General features: G+C 40.7%; 1 protein-coding gene across 3 annotated transcripts in view; it reads right to left on the reverse strand.

Moving 5' to 3' along the window:
- The window catches only part of TOX (thymocyte selection associated high mobility group box), a 309777-nt gene that overhangs the window by 22189 nt on the left and 265682 nt on the right, over positions 1-21906 (reverse strand). For all 3 annotated transcript variants that reach the window (XM_058699652.1, XM_058699651.1, XM_058699653.1), the window contains one exon: positions 11624-11854. In XM_058699652.1, coding sequence (XP_058555635.1) covers positions 11624-11854 — 231 coding nt within the window. The remainder of the gene's footprint in view (positions 1-11623; positions 11855-21906) is intronic.

Below are 21906 nucleotides of genomic sequence, written 5' to 3' on the forward strand. Positions count from 1 at the left end.
ACACATACACACAATTATATAATCGTATATGTCTCCCCAAAGATTATGTTTTCTTACTGGAGCAGATTTCTAAGAAGTATGGCAATAGGCTAGATAAGAAGAAGATTAAGAGTAAAATTTTCCATTTACATTAAGCGTATGAAAGGATTTATCTGGGTTACTTTGAGAGTGGAGGTAGTTGGCTTAGAAAGATGCTATTGATGAAGGTTCCCAGGGAAACCACAAGCGAGTGAAGAAGCCATTCATATTTGTATAATGGGCAGATAATTCTACAGTGCATTAAAATCTTGGTATAGACGTTCCATGCTAAATATAAAAACAAGGACGGACTTCAAAGATGACCGATGCTGTTCAAAAAGTAAATCAAAGGAACAGTTACAAAGTTTGCAGGTTCATCACTATTTTAACATTTAGAGCCTTGAAGTTCCATTTTCAAAGACTCAGGAGTCGGCTGCGGCAGTCAAAGACACGTTTGGGAGTAGACTGGGGACCCCGAGTGGCCGAGGACGGCAGGCAATGCCATGCCGCGCAGCCTGCTCTGGTCCTGCCCTTTCCAACGAAGACACTGGATGACAAGGATCTGTGCACCCCTCACGGTGAAAAGGTAAAAATGGTCTGAAATGCATTTCATTTTACAGAAGCTTTTCAGTTTTCAGAGGGAATCATCTTGAAAATAAAAGCAAAATCATCCCAAATTGAGCCAAAGTACTGAAAAATGACTTGCTGGTATGCTAAAGGTCACATCGCTAAGTTAAACAGAAAGGAGTCATTAGAGTCGAAAATGAAAGACTAGCAAAGTGAACACGCATGGTTGTCGGCTACCATGAAGTTGATTCTTTCAAGGCTTTAGAATCTGTTTTTGGCAACCTTTTGAAATCGGCCTTAAAGAATAAAATATTTTTCACCATTTACTGTGTAAATGGAAATGTATTTTCATCCATACAACTATTTTAAATTTCCCACGTCTTGAATTTCACAGCGGGGAATGAGGCTTGGCTAATATTTTGTAATGCTGAGCTCAAAAACCGACACAGATCAGGATTGAAAAGTGGCTTTCGAATTAGTCAGCGTAGTTAAATATAAATGATGTCTAAAGATGAAATACCTGCCCATGTTGGCAGCGGAGGTCAATTTATGGTTTCTAATGCCAAAGGTGGTTTGCCGAGCCTAGTCCCTGACTGTGAAATTCAAGATCTGAGAAATATTATTTGCTCATGAATATATTAATTAAAGCAGAACATTTAAGGTAAACAAATGACTAACGTTGTCAACAAAATTATAAAAGCCCCTATGAAATGAATGTGCTAATTGTTTTTCAGTTGGGAGGTCTGCAGCCTAGACTTCTGTATTTTGGTATAATAAAAGGCAATCATGATAAGGCAATTATGAATCCGTACAATAGCATCATATAACCCTTGTGCCATCTTTACTAACTATAAAACCAAAGAAACGTAAAAGAAGTTTGTTAGTAAAAAGCCAATAAATTCCTTGGTTCAAGTACAAGAGTATTGGGAATTCACTAAGCTAATTATTGGAAGTCAAATTCAGATTCTCTTTTGAAAATTCGCACGTGAAAGCAAATAAATGCCGGCAAGCAACAAATGCCACTGTGTATATTATACGTCTTGGTTCAGCCACCGTCAGTCAGAGACACAGAGCTCTCCTGCTTTTTATTGATTTATTTTTTTTCTTGAGAGACAGATTTCTGTTTATAGTTTTCCCTTCAACCTCTGCTCCAAGACATGATTTATAATTCGTGATCTTCAACTGACACTGTTTACATTTGCTTTTAATACCTTAAAGCTGTTTTGAGAGGGTTTTGTCCCCACATAGACAGAGATGCTATTTAGGACTCTGAAGCAAATATTTAGTAAATATGTCTTCGATGGTAATATCCACTTGTATACCCAAAACATTTCCATCATGTTTTCATTAACACGCTCCTCCAAGTGACCCCCAGTCAGCTAATGAGGATTCGCTGAACTCCTAAAGGCGAATACAACATCCTTTGGTCCATAGCGTTGACCGAAGCATCATTTTCTAAGTAGCAGTAGATACGATGGTGTTGTCAGAAGGCCTGATTATAGCATCTATCATCTTTCTTGCATTTGGTTTCTACTGAAACAGCAACAGTGTTACTCCAGTGCCGTCCCTTTGCTGGGCTCCCGGGAGTCAACTCACACAAAGTGTTAACTTTCCTGAAATTTGTTGATTAACAACCAATGGAGAAAGGTGGCTAACTCGGTATGTTTTGGGCTGGATATGTGCCCCCTGGTTTCACTCTGGGATCGATGTTGTTACAGGATACCTGACTAGCATTCAGAGCACCCTGTTTTCTAGAAATGGCTCCCTATTGCCTATTGATGATTGGCTATGTGGGATCGTCGCAACGGTGGCCAGATAGCGCTTTAGAAAAGAGTAAACTCATCACGTCATATTACGTGGGTTGATGGGTCTGCTCTTTCCTGCATAGCTGCAGATGTTCAGAAGGAGGATTCAAAGGGTGGTCATTTCAAGAGGTCTCTTTCTGTAGTTGTGGTTAAAGGGGAGTAGCCCAGAGTGAAATTAAAATCTGAGGTGGTTTCCCTGACAGTAATTTAGAACCTTCACCTTTGAGAACTACCTAATGGCTCCATTATTATATAACCTGTATGTCTTACTGATGCTACCTTCTAAACTTGCACGTGGATGCTTTCTGAATTCTAGATTTGACGGATACGTCCGAAGAAAGGCCTTGGATGTGTGAGAGAATGATGAAACTGTGTAAGAATTCCTCATACAGGTGAAGTGGGAAACTCTTACTTTAGAACAGTTACTTAAAACTCCCCAGTAAAAAGTTCCTCAAAAATGTTTCAAAGCCTCTATTCATGGATGCAGAAAGTCTCCTACTTGCAGAAACCGAAGATGATGCTGACTGCACTTGGCAATGAACAAGCCTTGCAGGGATCAAACCATCTAACCTAGGAAGATGGGTCTGATTTATGTCAAAGTCAAGTCTGGGAAAGAAACAGTTTCTCTCTCTCTTTCTCTCAGGGAAAGACAAATATTTTAAAGATATGTGGTTCACACAGTAAATATTAGTACTCGGGTGAGCTACAAAATGGCTTCCAAATGGTCGACAGCTGTTTGAAATAAAGTGCAAAGTTGGCCAGATGAGGATTTAAAAATCATAATACATCATTTATCATTTTCCCCAGCTCATCCAAACACTTTTGAATCCATCCTGTCCTAACTTAGTTATAGGCTGTGGTTTGTTATTCTAAGAGAGTTACCATATCCTATCTAAGGACTGCATCTTAGTGGTTAAACTAAAACATAAATGATGGCTAATCTAAAGCATACGTAGATAGACGTCAAATAGCATTTCTGGAGAATCCAAACTCTGTTCATTTAATCTAGTGATTCACGGATTCATTTTTGAAATGCACTAAATACCAACATCAACACATGTTTTTATAGGCTGTTAATCCCTAATTAAAATCAGCAGTTCAGTATCAGTGAAAATGATAAACTCAAATAGGAAAAAAGTCTAGTATAATCTGTCATTTTCCTTTTTTACTTTCTGTTACTTTCCCAAACAATCCATCTAACTCATAGAAAAAAAGGAAAATCTAAATACCGTTTAATTCCTTCTTCCTTCCTTCTTTTCTGCTCTGGCCCTTAGTTAATCTCCATAGTCATAGTTTATTTCAACCAAGCCTTTACAGTAATAATAAGAGAAAAATGTATAATTCTTCCAATTCTGCATTCTATTCAAACACTACAAAAAGAAAAAAAAAACCCTAAAGGCATTTTTCTTTTTGGTTGACTTCAAATGTAGGGTTATTTTTCTTTTTTGTCCCCACTACCAGTCCATATTTACAGAAAATGCTTAGAAGTACAGTTGTGCATAAGAAATAATAATTTAATCACAATTCCCTGTTGTATCCTTTAGAAATTAACGTTTTCAGCTCCTTTCAATACTGTTATTATTTAAGACAGAGCAAGCGCATCTGTATTTTATATAGAACTTAGTACTTACATGTGGTTAAACTTCCATCATGTGTCACTTGCTCAGCGTTTTCTTAAGCGTTCCGGAACTCAAAGAGATTTATAAAGTAGTATTCAAAGGAACGAAAACATCATACGACGTGACAAAAGTCGTCCTATCAATTCTTTGGCTGACCATCTGATCCATCTAAATGGTCTATAGAACAACGTGTACAGAATGGTAGGCAAGCTCTTTTCTGAAAACAATGACTACACAATATACGTGTTGATTTGCTAAATGAGGATGCTAAATGAGGATGTCATCCAGTTACACTTAACGATTCGTTGAGTGCCTACTACGTGCCGGCTGTGACGTGAGGCACAGACGCCACGGAATCAAAAGAGGCATTAAAAACATGCCTCTACTGTCTGCATTTTGTGTGTGGGTCAGGCTGCCCGTAAATGTAGAGTCTTTAATTCTTCTGACAAGAAGGTTGCAGTGGTACTACTCTCCTTTTACAGATAAGAAAACAGACGGCAATGGATAGTTCTTTTACCCAATATCCTTCAACAAATCTAGCAAAACCATGAGGTGAACCAAACTGACCCAGTATCAAAGATCCACCTTTGTTTCCTCAGCGGCTCCTCCTAGCTGCCGGGGAACTCCCCTCGATGAGTCAGACACCCCACTGTACTGTCTACAGCTGAAGCCCCGGGACACAGGGCCTTGCTTGGGACATCTACTATGTGCCCAGGAAACATTTGCGACCCAGTGTAGACCCTCTGGTTCCTGATCTCTCCTTTTGTGAGTGTCAGCATGAGTGCTCGTGATAAAGTACCGAATTACATCTTCTACACTGAAATGCACACCAGTGGAAACAGAGGATTTGATACACAGATATGTCACCCGACCACTTCAAGTATTTTCACCAATAACACATAAAGCACAACCAGCTCGAATGAGTATTTTGCTCAGGTTCTCTCTCCATCAGCGCCGTGGAAACTTTCAAGGGCGATGTGTTTCCACTGTGTATGAGCAAAGGATATTTCTACATCTGTACTACGTACGTTCATGCCTGCATGCAATAATCCCGTTATGTACCGACAGTTATATGTGTGTACATACACATACACACACACACACACACACACATATATACCTGCATATATATATACCTGCATTTTAGAAGCAAAACATGCTCATCATTTCATCTCACAATTTTAATTGCTCAGTGTCACATTCTCATGAATTAAAATGTTCTTATATTCTACAGTTTATAAATGAACAATTGTTTCACGTATCTTGTACTCCTAGTCGGGAAAAAAAAAAAAAAAGGCCAAGTGCATTAGCGTTTATAAGGAAGTGGCTGAGATAAAGACACGTGTGCCTGTTACAGTGCCACAGGATTTTAGCTAACCTTAAGTGGTGTTGACGCAAAATCCAAATTTTACTGCAAGATAAGGGGGAGAAAACCCCGGCAGCGTTTATGTAGTGGGTGTTGGAGCACCAACGAGGAGTAAATGATTTGATTCCATGGGCTCAGAGGATTTGTCAGCTGCCTCATAAGTATAATTCTGGCTCCTCATATCCCTGCTGCTTCTAATTTAGCAGGACAGGCTCATAATTGAAGCAAATTAACTATTTACACTTGCCGCTTCTACCAGGGGAAGAGGACACGGCAGCAGGAAAGAATGAGGAGGAAATTACATTCTTGCCACTCGTGTCAGATCTGCCCTTATGTAAACACATTAACAGTAATTTCATGAGGCGTCAAACATAGGAATAAATACTGAGGGATAAAATAATGAGGTGTTGCTATTGAGCTGAACTGCTATGGCTAGTATCCTTGGATATGAATTATGCATCCTGAAAGAAGGCATATGTTACAGTATTCCAACGGTTTCCCTGCAAGTGATATCTGCTCATTAGGTTCTGGATCTGGAGGTAAATCGACTCTCCTCTTCCATGCACGACGGGACCAACGTTTACAAAAATATACTCCCTGGGCACCGTGGGCTGTGGTTTCTCCAAACACACCAAACTCTGAACAGGCCTTCCACTCCATTTTTAGCATAACAGCATGTTTATTTAGCTCTCTGGCTGAAGCTTTAAAGCCATTTAATGTAACGTAAACAAGAACATTTTGTTTGTAATTTGCTAAATGTATTACAGCCCGCCTGTGTCTCCAATTAGGAACTTGAGGTTCATTTAGTAATTTACATCTGGTTCTGATTTAAGGTGACTTTCCTTTTCCACTTAAGAGCTGACTTTCTGTGGCTAAAAAGGACCCGAGAACCCTTTATCGTTCCTCGGACCAATCCCTCTTGCTTCAACGCTGGACAGACTCCTTAATTTAGTAGGGCTTGGTTCGTTCTCTATTGTCACTGTGGACCCAGATCTTACAGTGCGGTGACCGGAATCAGAGAATTCAGAAATCACGGGGACAGATAAGAAATTCAGCGGAGACCTCCTAAAAAAGGTGCTGCGGGCTGCTGAAACTCCAAGGAGCCCAATATACAGGGCGTGATATTGTTAAGTTATTATTTTTCATCCTCCGTAGGTTCCAGTCAGTGGAAGATAAGTAGCAAAGACCGGCATCACAGCAATACTTCTGCTTTATTTCCCTTTCTCCATCTGGTGCCTTCTGAACAACTTAGCACGCTTCCGAAATGGGCTCTCCATCGTCTTACGATTCATCAGCATTCAAAACCTCTGGTAGGAATCGCAAACGCGATTCTGCTTCCATTCCGGGTTCAGTTCCGTTCCGGGTTCATCTTCCAAAGGGTGAAAATGGAGAGATCTCGGAGCCGTGACGTGTGTTCAGTGGTGTTGGTGGGGATGATTCATAAGGGAGGTTTTGTGTTCCCGGGGGACTTTTGGCACTTCTTTAAGCTTCCTTTTGGTTCTTCTTCTTTGAGAGATTCCTCACAGAAACCATTCCCGCCCACCCTCCACAATGAGGAAGCATGTGACATAAACATACAGCGGCTCTATTAGTCATGTTCTCTCTGGCTGTCAAGAAAACATTCAATCGTAATCTCACTAATAGCTGTTTTTCCTTAAATATTGTAATTTTCTGAGCCCCTAATAAATCATCAATAATTTTGTCCATTTTTCCACAGTTTGTGTTTATATCTGTAGCTGTTCATAATTGTGGGCTATGATGACAACGGGATTTGTGAACAATTGTGGCACGTGAAATCCTAGCTTCCTCCCCGAACCAGCTGCCTACACAATGCCAATAGCATCACGTGGGGCTCTTGCAACACGCCTAAGTTTTGAAGTTTAATGGTCTGCCTCTAATCTGCTCCAGCAACATTCTTTTAAAAATACATAGCGGTGTGTGTGCTCCCAAATTTGAATATTAAATGAGTAAAAATACAATTAATTTAAGTTCGAAACGGAGATACTATGTGATGTTGGCACAGTGAGTCAACATAAAGGGAAAGAACAGGTGGTAATACACCATAATAACACTTGGGGAGATGCCGCTGAAATTCTCTCAATGCCCAAATGTGCATTCGAGGCAGGCATGTTCGCTTTGCTGGCAATTCTTGCAAAGTGGGGGAGAAAAGCTGCCACATAGCAGCAGGGCAGTGGCCCGGCTGCTGCAATACGCTCCCTTTTGTAAGCACAGTGTCTGATATCATTCATTTGACCCTCTCTCTGCTTGTGCCTGGGATGGGCTTGCATCCACTGGGCCTTACAAAACCATACTTTGTAGCAAACTCTTCAGCCTCCCTATCTTTACTAAGCAAGATCAGCTTTTACCAGGAGAGGAAAAGCTATGCTGAACCCCTGTTAAGTCAAAGGAGCATAGAGCCTGGGGACAAGCCATTTGAGTGACCCACGCTGCTCCCCATACCTTGATTTGGTAATGGTGCTCAACTTCTTAAATATCAACTTAAATTTTTTTTTAATGCTTATTTTTGAGAGCAAGAGAGACAGAGACAGTGAGAGTGAGGGAGAGAGAGAGAGAGAGAGAGAGAGACCAGGGGAGGGGTAGAGAGACAGGGAGACACAGAATCCAAAGCAGGCTCCAGGCTCCGAGCTGTCAGCACAGAGCCTGATGTGGGGCTTGAACCCACGAACCGTGAGATCATGACCTGAGCTGAAGTCAGATGCTTTACCGACTGAGCCACCCAGCCACCCCTTAACTTTTTTTTTTAATAAGATAAAAAGATGGGTATTTTTAATAAGGTATTTTCCAAAACAATCTTGGCATAGCTTTTCAACACCTGGATTCTGATTATGAAATTGCTTTCAAATATCCAATGAGTTATACAGGCCAACTACTATGTAATTTCAGCCTTTACTTTTTATTTATTTTTTTAAAAAATTTTTTAACGTTTATTTATTTTTGAGACAGAGAGAGACAGAGCATGAATGGGGGAGGGTCAGAGAGAGGGAGACACAGAATCCGAAACAGGCTCCAGGCTCTGAGCTGTCAGCACAGAGCCGGACGCGGGGCTCGAGCTCACGGACCGCGAGATCGTGACCTGAGCCGAAGCCGGCCGCTTAACCGACCAAGCCACCCAGGCGCCCCCAGCCTTTATTTGTAAAACAAATTCTTCCCCAAACCCCGAATATTTCTGCTAAGAGAGAACCTAAAGGTGGACTCATTACAAGTTACTTATTACATGGCAAAGAAAACGCAAAAGAGAAAGCGGAAAAAGTATACGTGTCATCACACGTATACAATTATAAATCCTCAAATGTTACATCAGAGCTGTGAGTCTATCCACATTAGAAAGGCTCAGCCCCTAGGGGCGCCTGGTGGCTCAGTCGGTTAAGCAGCCGACTTTGGCTCAGGTCATGATCTCACAGTTCGTGAGTTCGAGCCCTGCGTCAGGCTCTGTGCTGACAGCTCAGAGCCTGGAGCCTCCTTCAGATTCTGTGTCTCCCTCTCTCTGACCCTCCCCTGTTCATGCTCTGTCTCTCTCTGTGTCAAAAATAAACGTAAAAAAAAAAAAGGCTCAGCCCCGATTTGAAAGGCAGTATGGGAGAATGGGAGTAATTTTCCTTTTTAACATGACAGTTGAGAATAGAGAAGCTCATATTCTTTGGGCCTGTGAATGCTTTATATGGTCACACAAAAAGAATGTGGAATATTATCTTAATGTTCCCCTCTTGCTATAATAAAAATAAACGGCCTTATTATAATAGAATTAGTGGGAACAACCTGCAGCATTATATTTGCTGCCTTGAGGAACGACCCGATTTTCATCACATGAGCATTATTCTTTTCCACGGGAAACACGGGTATAGGCATTGACTTTTCACGGTGATAATGTGAAGGCCCAGTCGTGGGCTAGGGATGGTCTTTGTACACTTCCCCCTTTGAAACCACTGGTCTTCAAATCACACGAGCTCTTGAGTTCCTTTAGTGAATGTGGGAAACAATTAGCAAAAAGTATCTGGGGTCAGGGAGAGAGATAAGAGGAGTCAGACGAGTGATGCACAGATGGAATAAAACTGTCGGCAAAGCCAAAGCTAGAGAAGCACATACGTGCCTTGGAACAGCACCACTCCCCGCCCCCCCCCCCCAACTTAGTTGCTGAGTCTTGGGTAGAGGGAGGGCTGGGTCTTCAGGAGGGAATCACGTGTGTCCTCTGATGAATGAGACTTCCTGCAATCACTTTCTGAATGTCTCCTCTGGGAAATTTCATCTCACCAAGCAAAAGAGTTTATGGTATTGGAGCCTGGTACCTAGCTAAGAATACACACAGGGGTGATCAGAGCGGAGACAGGGGTACATCCCGTTGTGTGGCATCAGGGATGGCGCTGGGAGGCATTATGGTTACAAAATCCAGGCAGGAATGGGGTTGGGATTCCTGGTCTCATGTGCACTTAGTTCCTCGTTCAGCAACGCTCTACTGAGTGGCGTTGGACAGTGAATGTCCAACATCAACTGGGAACCATACCTCGGCTTTGGGAGGGTGGGAGCGAATTTATCTGTGATAGGCTAGAAATCAGCTCTAAAACCCCCAAACAACTATATTAGGGGTTCAGCAGAATCACAGAATACATCGACCACCCTCCTAATAGTGAGATGGATGTTTGAAATGAGTGCACAATGTTGCAGTGGGGTGTTTTCTGTCTTGGAAGATGAGTCTTGCAAGATGGTGGCCCACACTGTAGGCCTGTGCCTTCCTGTGAAATCACCTCTGGGCTGGCAATCTTGGAAAGGACATAAGAAAATATATGGATATTTCCGACTATAAAAGGTAGCTTTGACTGACAGAAAAGAAGGCTTCGGGAGAACTGGGAGGAAGGGCAGGTTCTATGCTCCTTAGCAACTGGTACTATCATCACCACCATAACTGACTGCAGAGAATGATAAGTTCTAGTCACAGTAATTATATGCACCAGCCAAGTAATCTTAGATGAACCATTCAGCAGAACGAGGGACTCTGTTTTGTTCTCTGCCAGACCTCCAGTGTCCAGAACAGTGCCTCAGGGCACATAGTAAATGCTCAGCGAACACTTGTTAAATGAATACATGAATGAATTGAACTATCTGGCTCTATTTCATGATCTACAAAATTGAGATAAAAGTGTCTATGAGCACTCAGCAGAACCAATGAGACAAATCATGTGAAAGTTTTCTGAGAAGAGTAAGAAACTATATACATTTAGATGTTGACCCATACTCACAAGATACAGGTGCTTCTAGATGTATATAGCTTTGAGACTTTCTGTTGCTTACACACTTCCCTGGACCTGATGAGGAAAGGTGAAGGTCTCTACCAAGAGTCAAATGTGAGATTAATACACCATTATTAGTACCTTTCCGTATTCTGCAACAGCTGAAGGTGCATCCATGTAATTGTTTCAATGACTGTAATTTAATGATAATGCTTGTCTATTTTTTTTTTCCTTTTTGACAATGAAATTCGAGATGGTGGCCATGGCAATCTACTCCATGGTTTGGAAATATGGGATCAGTATTGCTTCTTTGTTGAGGTGGGCTACATCTGTGTACTGAGCTCTTAGCTCTCTCTGTGATTCCCATCATCCTTAAGACCTTCTGGGCTACTTATGCTGTGGCTGAGATGCTCCACATGGCCCTCCCTAAGCATGGTCCTCACATCGTGGCAATCCACACCAGAAGAATATGACCAGGCATCTGGTCCCATTTAACACAGCCTAAAAATACGAGTATACGTGGGATTGAATAACAGGCTCTGGTGGTCTTTAGGGAATGGGTAAGGTTCGTTTGGCAAAGAGCAAAGAGGGTTTTGATGACCAAAGCGTACATAATAAGTGCTCGAGAGAGGTGTATACAGTTTTCAAAATACTTTCAGTATTTTTTTTTTTTTTTTTTTTAGTCTTTATGATCACATTGGCAACGTTAAGGAATGATGTAGTCCTGGCTGGGACATGTAAAAGTCCTTCCAATAGTAACTACAGTATATAAACTTCGAAACAAAGGAAACTAACATGCTATTTACGAAAGAGTAGTAAAGGAGTATAAACTTATGTGAAAGTCTCTTGAAGTCCAGTTCGGACAGGGCGCATTCTCAGCCTTAATTCTGGTATCGGAAAACTTCACCCACAGTCCTCTGAAGCCGTTTTTTTTTTTTTTTAAGAGTGCATACTCTTTCTTAAACCACGTTGATTCCCACCAGCCCACTTTGCATTCTTTCTTACCTGTTTTTGCTCTTCTCCTAAACCATCCCACATTGAAGCCACAATTTTAGAGACTTCACCAAAGGTAGCATTTGGATTTTGGCCCTTGATGGCAGCCTGAGTATCACGAAAGAACAATGCATATGCAGACACAGGCTTCTGAGGCTCATTGGGGTCCTTCTTCTTCTTCTTTTTTGGGGTTTTTGGCTTTTTCCCCATGTCAGACGCAGGTCGCTTCTCTCCACCATTGATCTGAAATAAAAAATCAAATCAGAATTACAGAGGAACTAAGAAAATTTGGAAACATATCATATTGATCTCCTTGGTGGCTTACACGGATATACTCGTCACACAAACACAGACATTCCTCAGGGGCACCTGGGTTTGTCGCTGTTGTTGTTTTTTGGATAAAACTACCTTCATATTTCCTGCAGTTGCCATATTTATCCTTCTTGCAGCCTAATTTACATACCTTTCAAATAGCATTATTGATTCTTTTTCTACTATTGTTATACCATTAAATATCATCCCTTACCCGTCAACTTCTCATTTTTCCCATTCAGGAAGCTGAATGAGAAGCAGCATTGTAACTGTGACGGCAGTGGATTCCTCTTGTAGTGACCCTATTGTATGATCCATCTAACTTGTGTTCTTTGGGGCAGTTTAGCCTTTTCTTCCTAATTATGATTTGAAAACCATGGTGGGTGACGTGTCCAATAATAAAGTTGAAGGACGTTTTTTTTTCTTTTTTTTCAACTTTTTTTTTTTTTTTTAATTTATTTTTGAGACAGAGAGAGACAGAGCATGAACGGGGGAGGGGCAGAGAGAGAGGGAGACACAGAATCAGAAACAGGCTCCAGGCTCCGAGCCATCAGCCCAGAGCCTGACGCGGGGCTCGAACTCACGGACCGTGAGATCGTGACCTGGCTGAAGTCGGATGCTTAACCAACTGCGCCACCCAGGCGCCCCTAAAGTTGAAGGACGTTTGATGTTGCACTTAGGTCTATAGAAGGCTAGCAATGCTCATGGTTTAGAGACTGGCATCATCTAGACACATCAGTGCTGTCCAGTGGAACTTTCTGTAATAAGGATAAAGTTCTATAGTCTTCATTATTCGAAAGGGTAGCCACTTGCCATATGTAACTAATGAGCCTTGAAATGTGGCTGGAATAAATAAGGAGCAAAATTTAAAGTTTTATTTCATTTTGAATGCTTGAAACTTAGTTACATGTGGACAGCGGCTATCATATTGGACAGTGCATCTCTGGAGACCTTCTAGATTCTAGATCTTTCTAGAATAGCTCTACACTCAGTTTAAAAATTGGTTCTATTTTCTTCCTTGTCCTCCAGTATGGATATCTGGGAGATTTCAATTGTTATTCTCATGCAGGTGGGAAAAGACATCCTGAATGGTTTTAAGGTATCTGCATTTGAATATTATCTTTGACATTAGCTAATTATATGTGGTGTGACTTCACCTCTATAGAATGGGAGATTGTGGCTAAGATTTCTCTCTGGCCCTAAAATTCCACGAATCTCCATGAATATCAAATAGTGCTGCCTCTGTTGGGATCCTCTGCTCAGGCACCCCTCCCCCCCCAACATAAAGGCACATGTGGGCTCTCTCTGGATAATGCTGCCATCATCACATGAGGTACACTGCACCTTCCCCTTCTGCTGTTGTTGCTTCTTTCCTCTCTGCAAACATGCACAAGCAATACGCATCTTATCCAGACAAATCGCTAGGCAGGGGAGTTCATGTAAAATAACTACCAGCAGTGGAGAGCAAGCGTGATGTCCAGTGGATATGACGCCAGAGGATCTAGACTTATTCCCTCCTTTGCTATTTTTGCCTGTGTAATCTTGAGCAAATTATATATTTCTCTGGGCCTCCATTTTCTCTACTGCAAACCAGCTGCGGTGCCATTTTGTGGTTACTGAGATGGTATATATTTATATTTGCTTAAAACTCTTAAGATGTTAATTATGGCAGGCACTTAAAAAAATTCACTGAATGAACGGAAAGAAATTTGTGATGCCACACTGTCATCGTTTAAAAGATCTGCTCCGAGAACTGGAGGGAGACAGGAAAAAAAGCTACATGAATTCTTTGCCTTGTTTTTAGTGAGAAAGATAACTAAAAGCTTGTCATTTTGAAATTGTCTACTGAAGGAGATCAAACACCCCTGCGGGGACAGGATGCTTTGAACCCGGCGAACGAAGGTAGATTAACGCCAGAAGATATCTTCCCCAGGATGGATCTGAGAGGTGATCGTGTGAAATTGTTGGTCCCCACGTAAATCTGCGAGAGGTCTAGCATGTTAAGACTGAGTTGACCCTGGGCAAACTGGTGTTAGTTATAGACGAAAAATGTGGGCAAACATGACCTAGAACGGTGGCTCTCCAATACGGCTGTCCTTTAGAATTGTCCAGAAACTTCTAAATAATATTCGATGCCCAGGCTTTACTCTACACTAATGAAGCAGAATGCTTATGAGTAGGAGACACTGGCCTCAGACACACCCTCAACTGTAGTGTTCTCACTGGTATTTAATTGCTTGAGAGACAAAGCAAACAAAAAGTCACCTTTCTCTTTGCTCCTATGGGATACACATGGCCGTATCTTTCTTTCCTCTCTTCACAACTAAACTCCTCCACGCGGTTGTCCGGGCTGGGTACACACAGCCTCTGCAACTCATTTCGGTGTGCCTTCCCCATCACTTTGCTCTCAGTTCAGGTCACCGAGGGCCACTATGCCTTCCTGATGTCTTTTGCTGTAAACTGTCTTCTCTCATGAGTTTGTACTTAGGTAATCTCCTAAGCACACAGTTTCCATCACCTTTTGTTGGTGGACAACTGTCAAACTCATGTTTCCCCTGAATTTTGAACACACTGACATGACTGCTAGTTGACATTTCTATTTGCAAGCCTTTTCTACTTTTTAGGTATTTTTATTTTTTAATTCTATTTTTGTTATTTTAGTGTTTATATTTATTTTTGAGGAGAAAGAGAGCATGAATGGGGGAGGGGCAGAGAGAGAGGGAGACACAGAATCCGAAGCAGGCTCCAGGCTCCGAGCTGTCAGCACAGAGCCCGACGTGGGGCTCGAACCCACAAACCATGAGATCGTGACCTGAGCTGAAGTCGGGCACTCAACTGACTGAGCCACCCAGGAGCTTCTCTACATGCAAGTCTTAAAGTATCTCAAACTCAGTCAAGTTCACGTTATTCACTTGTATAGTTCCGTGCATTTCCTTGAGAACACACATCATACGAAATTATATAATAATTTAAATGTTAGGTCTTCTCCCGCCCCAGACTGTAAGCACCATTAGGGCAGGTCCACATGTGATTTTGTTCACTAGCACTTATCATGGTTCCTAACACATAGTAAGTGCTTAACATTTGTTAGAATAGTAATAAAAATTATAACATAAAATAATAACATAACTTAGAGGAGGAATAAATCAAACCAGAAGTGGTTTCTGTGATAGGAAATTAAACCATGCTAATTTACTTGAGAGCTTTAGGACAATAAGCACATATGTAGTAAGACAGAAAACAAATAGACTTTTAGAAAATATTTGACACATTAATAGTCATTCCTCTGGGTTATAGACTGAATCTTCATGATTTTCTTCTTTGTATTTTTCATAATATTTTGTAAACATGACCATTCTTATATTTGTAATTACAAAATATTCATTAAAAAGACAAATAGAAAGGCGTTAACCAAAGTCCATAAGGAAGAATATTAAAAAATGGAGGGATCATGATATTGGAGGTCATGTTGCTTGAAGGATTGAAAATATTTAGAAACAGGGAACAAAGTGTAGGAAAATAAATGCTTATCCATATGGAATATTTTTACCTGGGTTCATTTGAAATTTCAGTTAAAAAATTAGTGACGTATTAAAATTTCTATGATTGCAGAGGTTATCAATCTTTCTGGAAAATACTCAAATGTCAATCACAGAAGTCAATATCCTATGATGCAATGTAAATATACTTATTAAAAGATTTTCCCAAATTATTTAAATAATTTCCCTCCTCCACTGTCCAAAATTGTCTTCGAACCGCTGAACTTTATGCAACCTTTCCTTTTTAAATTGTTATTTGGACAGTCGGGTGCAAGCCTGATTGATTGACTGATTACCGATTGATATTTATTTAAGTTTATTTATTTATTTATTTATTTATTTATTTATTTATTTTGAGAGAGACACAGAGAGTAGCGGGGAAGGGGCCAAGAGAGAGGGAGAGAGAGAATCCTGTGCTGACAGGATGGAGCCTGACGCGGGGCTCGATCTCACAAACTGCGAGATCATGACCTGAGCTAGAATTAAGAGTTGGCTGCTTAACCAACTGAGCCACCTAGGCCAGCCACCTTTGCTATTAAGGAAAACTGGCACCCGAGACGGCCAAGCTAAAGGCTACACACAAAATATTTACATCTCAGGATTCACTTGTCTTTCCCTCAGTAATTAAAGTAGATCACTAGAACTATATTCTTGGATCATAATATTCTGACCACTTACAGAATTGCCCGTATGGAACTGAACTGGGATTTCAGCTATGCCCTGACTTCCATCTCAGGCTGATAGAAGAGGAAAAAGCAAAAACAAACACTATTTATGAAAGGTCTCTATTTTTTTTAAATTTTTAAAAATATTTATTTTTGAGAGAGAGAGAGAGAGAGAGGAACAGAGTGCAAGGCGGTAAGGGGCAGAGAGAGAGGGAGACACAGAATCTGAAGCAGGCTCCAGGCTCTGGGCTGTGAGCACAGAGCCCAATGCGGGGCTCGAACTCACGAACCATGAGATTGTGACCTGAGCTGAAGTCGAACACCTAACGGACTGAGCCGCCCAGGCTCCCCAAAAGCTCTCTATTTTTAAAAAATAAAATGTGCTTTGAAGGGAATCAGTGTTCCTTGTATAAAGACTTATTGGGTAAGCACAACATCTTTGTTTTTAGGGTGCAGCATAATGGAATGAAAAGTCCTCATTGTGGTTTGATATCTAATGCATCCAACTACTTGGGCAGTGCTATGTGAGTTTAAGGGTGTCTGCCACATGAACCTCCTGATTATTTATTTTTCATTTTTCTTGTGTTCCTGAGGATACAGAAATGAGCTATTGTTTTAGATCCTGTGTAAGGAACCGGGGATTTGTAAGGCCTACTTTCTGGAGGTAGCTTCATCATGTATTTGAAAAGCACATGATCATTGCTCATATGCAAAGCCTCCTTGAGGAAAAAATTGTTGTTATAATTTGGATCCACTTACGTGCCAGTAACAGATTGCATTTTGAAAGACACCTGGCTTTTTTGACCACCAACTACTTGGGATGAACACGATGATGAATATCATTACGGTGGAAAAATCAGCTAAATGGATTTGTAATAGGTCCCTGAACCTTAATTTTGAGTATTGTCTAGATCCTGAATTCCTACTTAGATGGATGAAAGCTTATAATTTTACATCCTAATTTTCTAAGAGACCCTGACTTCTAAAGTCGAGAGCAGCACTGTCTCATAGAATGTTCTGGAAAGATGGAAATATTCTCTGTGCTGTCGGAAAGGGTGGCCGCTAGCCACATATGGCTCTAGAGCCATACAACTGATAAAGTGTATTTTCTATTTATTTGATTTTAATTAGTTACATTTGAAGGTGCTGTCATGCATGACTAGTGGCGACTGCAATGGACAGTACAGCATTGTGTACCGGGCACTGTTTTAGAGCGCAACATTTCTAAAGTTACTAGGGCTCTAAAATGAGAGCGTTCAATTTACTCCCAACATCATAAGCTCTTGAATAGAGAAGAAACCGTATAACGCAGAAGTATAAACTCCCCGTGATGACAAGCACATTCGAAGTAAGGACCAGGTGCCATTCCTGTGTCCAGCCTTGTTAATTTCTCCCAGCCTTGGTATGGGGTCCTACATGCTGTGGATCACCACACACGTCCACTGCTGTATCTTACAGCACCGGGCAAAGGCTCAGAGTTCCAAGACAAAGGGCATTCGAAACAAATGTAAAAGTTGTATGAAAACCAAAACACGGCTGGGTTGTAATGGCCCTAACTGTAATCCTGATCACCGACAGATTTACTTCACATCCGATTAAGGCACTGATGAATAAATAAATACATACACAAATGCATAAATAAACATTACTCTCACATAAGCTTCACGCAGACGCATGGGCTTCCCGTAACTTACTCGCAGACATAGATTTATTTCTACAATCCCTGGAGGTGTCCTTAGGCTCCTGGTAACCCACTCCTGTCATGTCTTATTGCTTAATTATAGTGATGTATTTAACTTATTTATCACAAGAAAACAATAATTTTTCACTTTAAAAAAGCGTGTGTTAACGGTGTTGCTTAGATAATACTTCTTAAGAATACAGAGTACACGAGTTAAGACTCTCAAGGAAAGAGAATCACTGATATTGAAATGTCCCTGGAGAAGCTAGAAACGTCTATAAGCATATTTAAAATAAACTGCCGCGGTCCCAAAGCCTTTAATGGAGCTGGGAGAGCTGTTTAATGCACACTATCTTGCAGTAATCGCTGGAGTTTAAAATAGATTTTAATCAAGCACCATTTGCATAATAGGCTGAACAAACAACATGGAACTCTACTTATAACTCTTATCATATAAAGTAAATATTACAAAATCTTCGCCATAGAAACAGGACACATCACAGCACTTTTTGTGATGGTGCTGTTGCTGTAAGTGAAAAATTTTGCTACTTAAATTCATTCTCTCTTTTCTCTCTAAACTATGCCGTCCAAAATCCCCTTATGAGAATAAATTCAAATAAGCATGGAAAGTAAGTCATCTGGTTACTCTGAAATCAGCAAGGCTGCAATAATACTTGTTTCGTTTTGCAATCAGGTTTATTATTATCATTAATAATAACAGTACATTCAATGACTCAAAACATCAATTATAAAAAAAAGGTTTATGAAATGCTATACTCTTGAAATGATTCACCAGTGTGAATGTGTATCATCGTTTATAAAGCAAATTCATTTTTAAGGATCCCTGATCCTGCCAAACATAGCTGAGTATTGCTTGAGGATGATGAGTTCAGCAAGGGTACTCAGTGGCCTTATGTAAGGATACGCAATTTGGGCCACTGTCCAGAAAAAACTACGTGAAAGTGAGGAAGAGAGTTGATTGCAATTATATATACCTATTATATTTATATTTGTCAATTCTGTGGAATTCACATGGTCTTTTCCAAATGTGCCTCTCTGGGGCAATACTTTTCACTTCTTATTCTTTTGGAAAGAGGGTTTCTCCTGCTGTGTGTAGAATGCGCAAGGTGCCTGTGTTCAATCTCACTTTATTTTTACTCCATGAATTAATAAAGTGTGCTCAACGATCTAGGGCGTGAATCGTCTAGGAACATATACCCCTTGAGAATACTTCGTCCTAGTATGATTTAATTACTCAAATGGATTTTAGGAACAACTATTTAGAATTGAGTGCTAACTGGCTATTTGACTGGATTTTGTTATTTTTCCCCAGAACTACTTTGTTAGGCTCAGCCTTCACCAATGGGATACTTTATTTTTGGTAAATAAGGAGTGAATATTTTTTTTTCAATGGCTGGGATCTAAGGAATTCTTTAAAAGTATCATACATATTATATTATACCATCTGAAGTGTTGAACAGCTGCATACTAAAGACAGTTCAATGAGGAAAATACGAGACTTTGGAGTCCCAATTTGCTGTCCTATTGCTTGATAATGTGACTTGACATTTGGTTCTAACATTGCTTGATTTCACTTAGCGTTTATAGAAACCTGTCTGCTTATCATTTTTACTTTGTACAGGAATCTGCTTGCCGTCAGAACAGTGGTAAATAAAAAGCACTTTTCTAAAGGCTTATTTAATTGTTGCTGTAGTGACTTAGCCTACTTGCTCTGAGGAAAAAACCTCTCTCTGCCCAGCATGGCAAAGTACACGCACTGATGAACTAGCAGATTAGTAAGAAACTCTTAAAAAAGCAAAAAGTAAGTGAAAGCAGGGACCCAAAGGAGTGAGCAGAGTACTGAAGCCAGCTTTTGTCTTCAAGATCGTTGCTGAGCCTGGTAAAATTGAGTCAAAGGTGCAACAGATAGCAGACAAAGCCCATGGCTGACTGAAAGTGAGGTGCTTAACAAGAGGGTTCCTATCAAAGTCAGGACAGAAAATAACTAGACTCTCAGTGCCAGGGTGTGATAAAACAACTTCCCCTACGTGCGCCCTCTCAGAACCTGCAAGGACGATACTGAATGAAGAGTGGAAAATATCTTTTGTGATAATTCATAGAGAGAAACCAGCATTTGTTAAGGACTGATACCCTGAATGCGTTCTACTTGGGTGACCTGGAAAGACTTCAAGCCAGGAGTGGTTCTAGTCATTCCCAGAAGAACCCTCCTGTGGATAAGGTCCGATGGAATCCTCATCAAGTTCTAATGAACATCAGCTTTTATTCTAGAAGCCAAAAAGCAAAAGCAAAACATGGCATCAAAAGCAAGAGCCAGCAGCAGCTATGGATGATAGAAACTGACCTCCAAAGACCTAAGGTGCTGGAATTAGCGAACTGTCAAAGGAACAAAAGGGTGACATATATGGATAAAGAGCCAGCAGCTAAAAAAACAGCCCAACCAGATTTGAGAAAGAACCACATAAAACTAGAAATACAAAATAATTGAAATGAAACCCTTAATAGGTCGTCTTTAATTTCAGATCACATCTAGCTGAAAAGAGAGTTATGAAGTGGGAAAATGACATGAATAAATTAGTCAGAATATAAGACAAAGGGGCAAGAAAGTGGAAAAGATGAAAGAAAGTCTAGCGCATAATGTATTAGAATTCAAGAATGAGAAAGGAGCTAGATGGGACAGAGGCAAATATCTGAAAAACAATAATGGCTGAAAATTCCCTGGGACTGGTTTAAACAGAAATATTAAATTTGCGGTAAGTTTAAAGACCCACACACATCACAGTGAAGCTGCCACATGCCAAAGGCAAGAGAAGATCTTAAAACCAGTCAGAGAATCAAGGCAGATTGCTTTCAAAGAAAAGACAGTGGAGCAGTAGAGTTCTCGAAAGCAATCATAAAACTCAGGATTCAATGGAGAAATAGAATATCTTCAATATGATTGAAGAGAGTCACTAGCAACCTAAAATTCCAGACACAGGAAAAGTAGTTTTCAAGGCAATCAGGGTTCCCATATTCCTCGTGAAAGCAAATTAAAAAAAATTTTTTAATGTTTATTTTTGAGAGAGAGAGAGAGAGAGAGAGCACGTGAGCAAGTAAGGGAGGGACAGAGAAAGAGGGGGACACAGAATCCGAAGCAGGCTCCGGGCTCTGAGTTGTCAGCACAGAGCCCGACGTGGAGCTCGAACTCCCAAACGGTGAGATCATGACCTGACCCTAAGTCAGGTGCCTAACTGACTGAGCCACCGAGGCGCCCCTCGAGAAAGCAAATTTTAAAGGCATAGGGAAAACGGTATCAGGTGCAAGAAAACACTAAATATGTAAAAATAGCTAAAGGAAAAAAGACTGCGAAAGTGATAAAAATAATGCTTCATGGAGTTTATTGAATGACATAATTCAATTAAATTATGATTGAAACAACAGCAATAACTGCTCTGCTATAAATCTGAAGGGGGGGGTGTTTGGAGTTAATAAAGAATAAATATATTAATCGATGTTAGAATTTTATGCATTGGTGTGTCAGAGGCAGCTACTAAATGGAGAGAAAGTACAAAATTTCCCATATTACAATGTGAAATTATGGAACGAGTAAAATGAGAACAATCTTAAAGAAGGTAAAAAAGAGAAAAAGGAACATGGAATATGTGGGAGAAATAGGAAGGAAGCAACATACTTAAATGGAGAAATAAACCCAAATATTTTAGGGTTTATATCAGTTTATATTGATATAAACAAAGCCAGTTTTATTTATTTATTAAAAAAAATTTTTTTTTAACGTTTTATTTATTTTTGAGACAGAGAGAGACAGAGCATGAACGGGGGAGGGGCAGAGAGAGAGGGAGACACAGAATCGGAAGCAGGCTCCAGGCTCCGAGCCGTCAGCCCAGAGCCCGACGCGGGGCTCGAACTCGCGGACCGCGAGATCGTGACCTGAGCTGAAGTCGGACGCCCAACCGACTGAGCCACCCAGGTGCCCAAAAGCCAGTTTTATTTAAAAGTAGGGGCACCTGGGTGGCTCAGTCAGTCGAGCCTCTGACTTTTGATCTCAGCTCAGGTCATGATCTCACGGTTTGTAGGATCGTG

This window comes from Neofelis nebulosa, chromosome 14, assembly GCF_028018385.1.
Source record: "Neofelis nebulosa isolate mNeoNeb1 chromosome 14, mNeoNeb1.pri, whole genome shotgun sequence".
NCBI classification, from domain to species: Eukaryota; Metazoa; Chordata; class Mammalia; order Carnivora; family Felidae; genus Neofelis; species Neofelis nebulosa.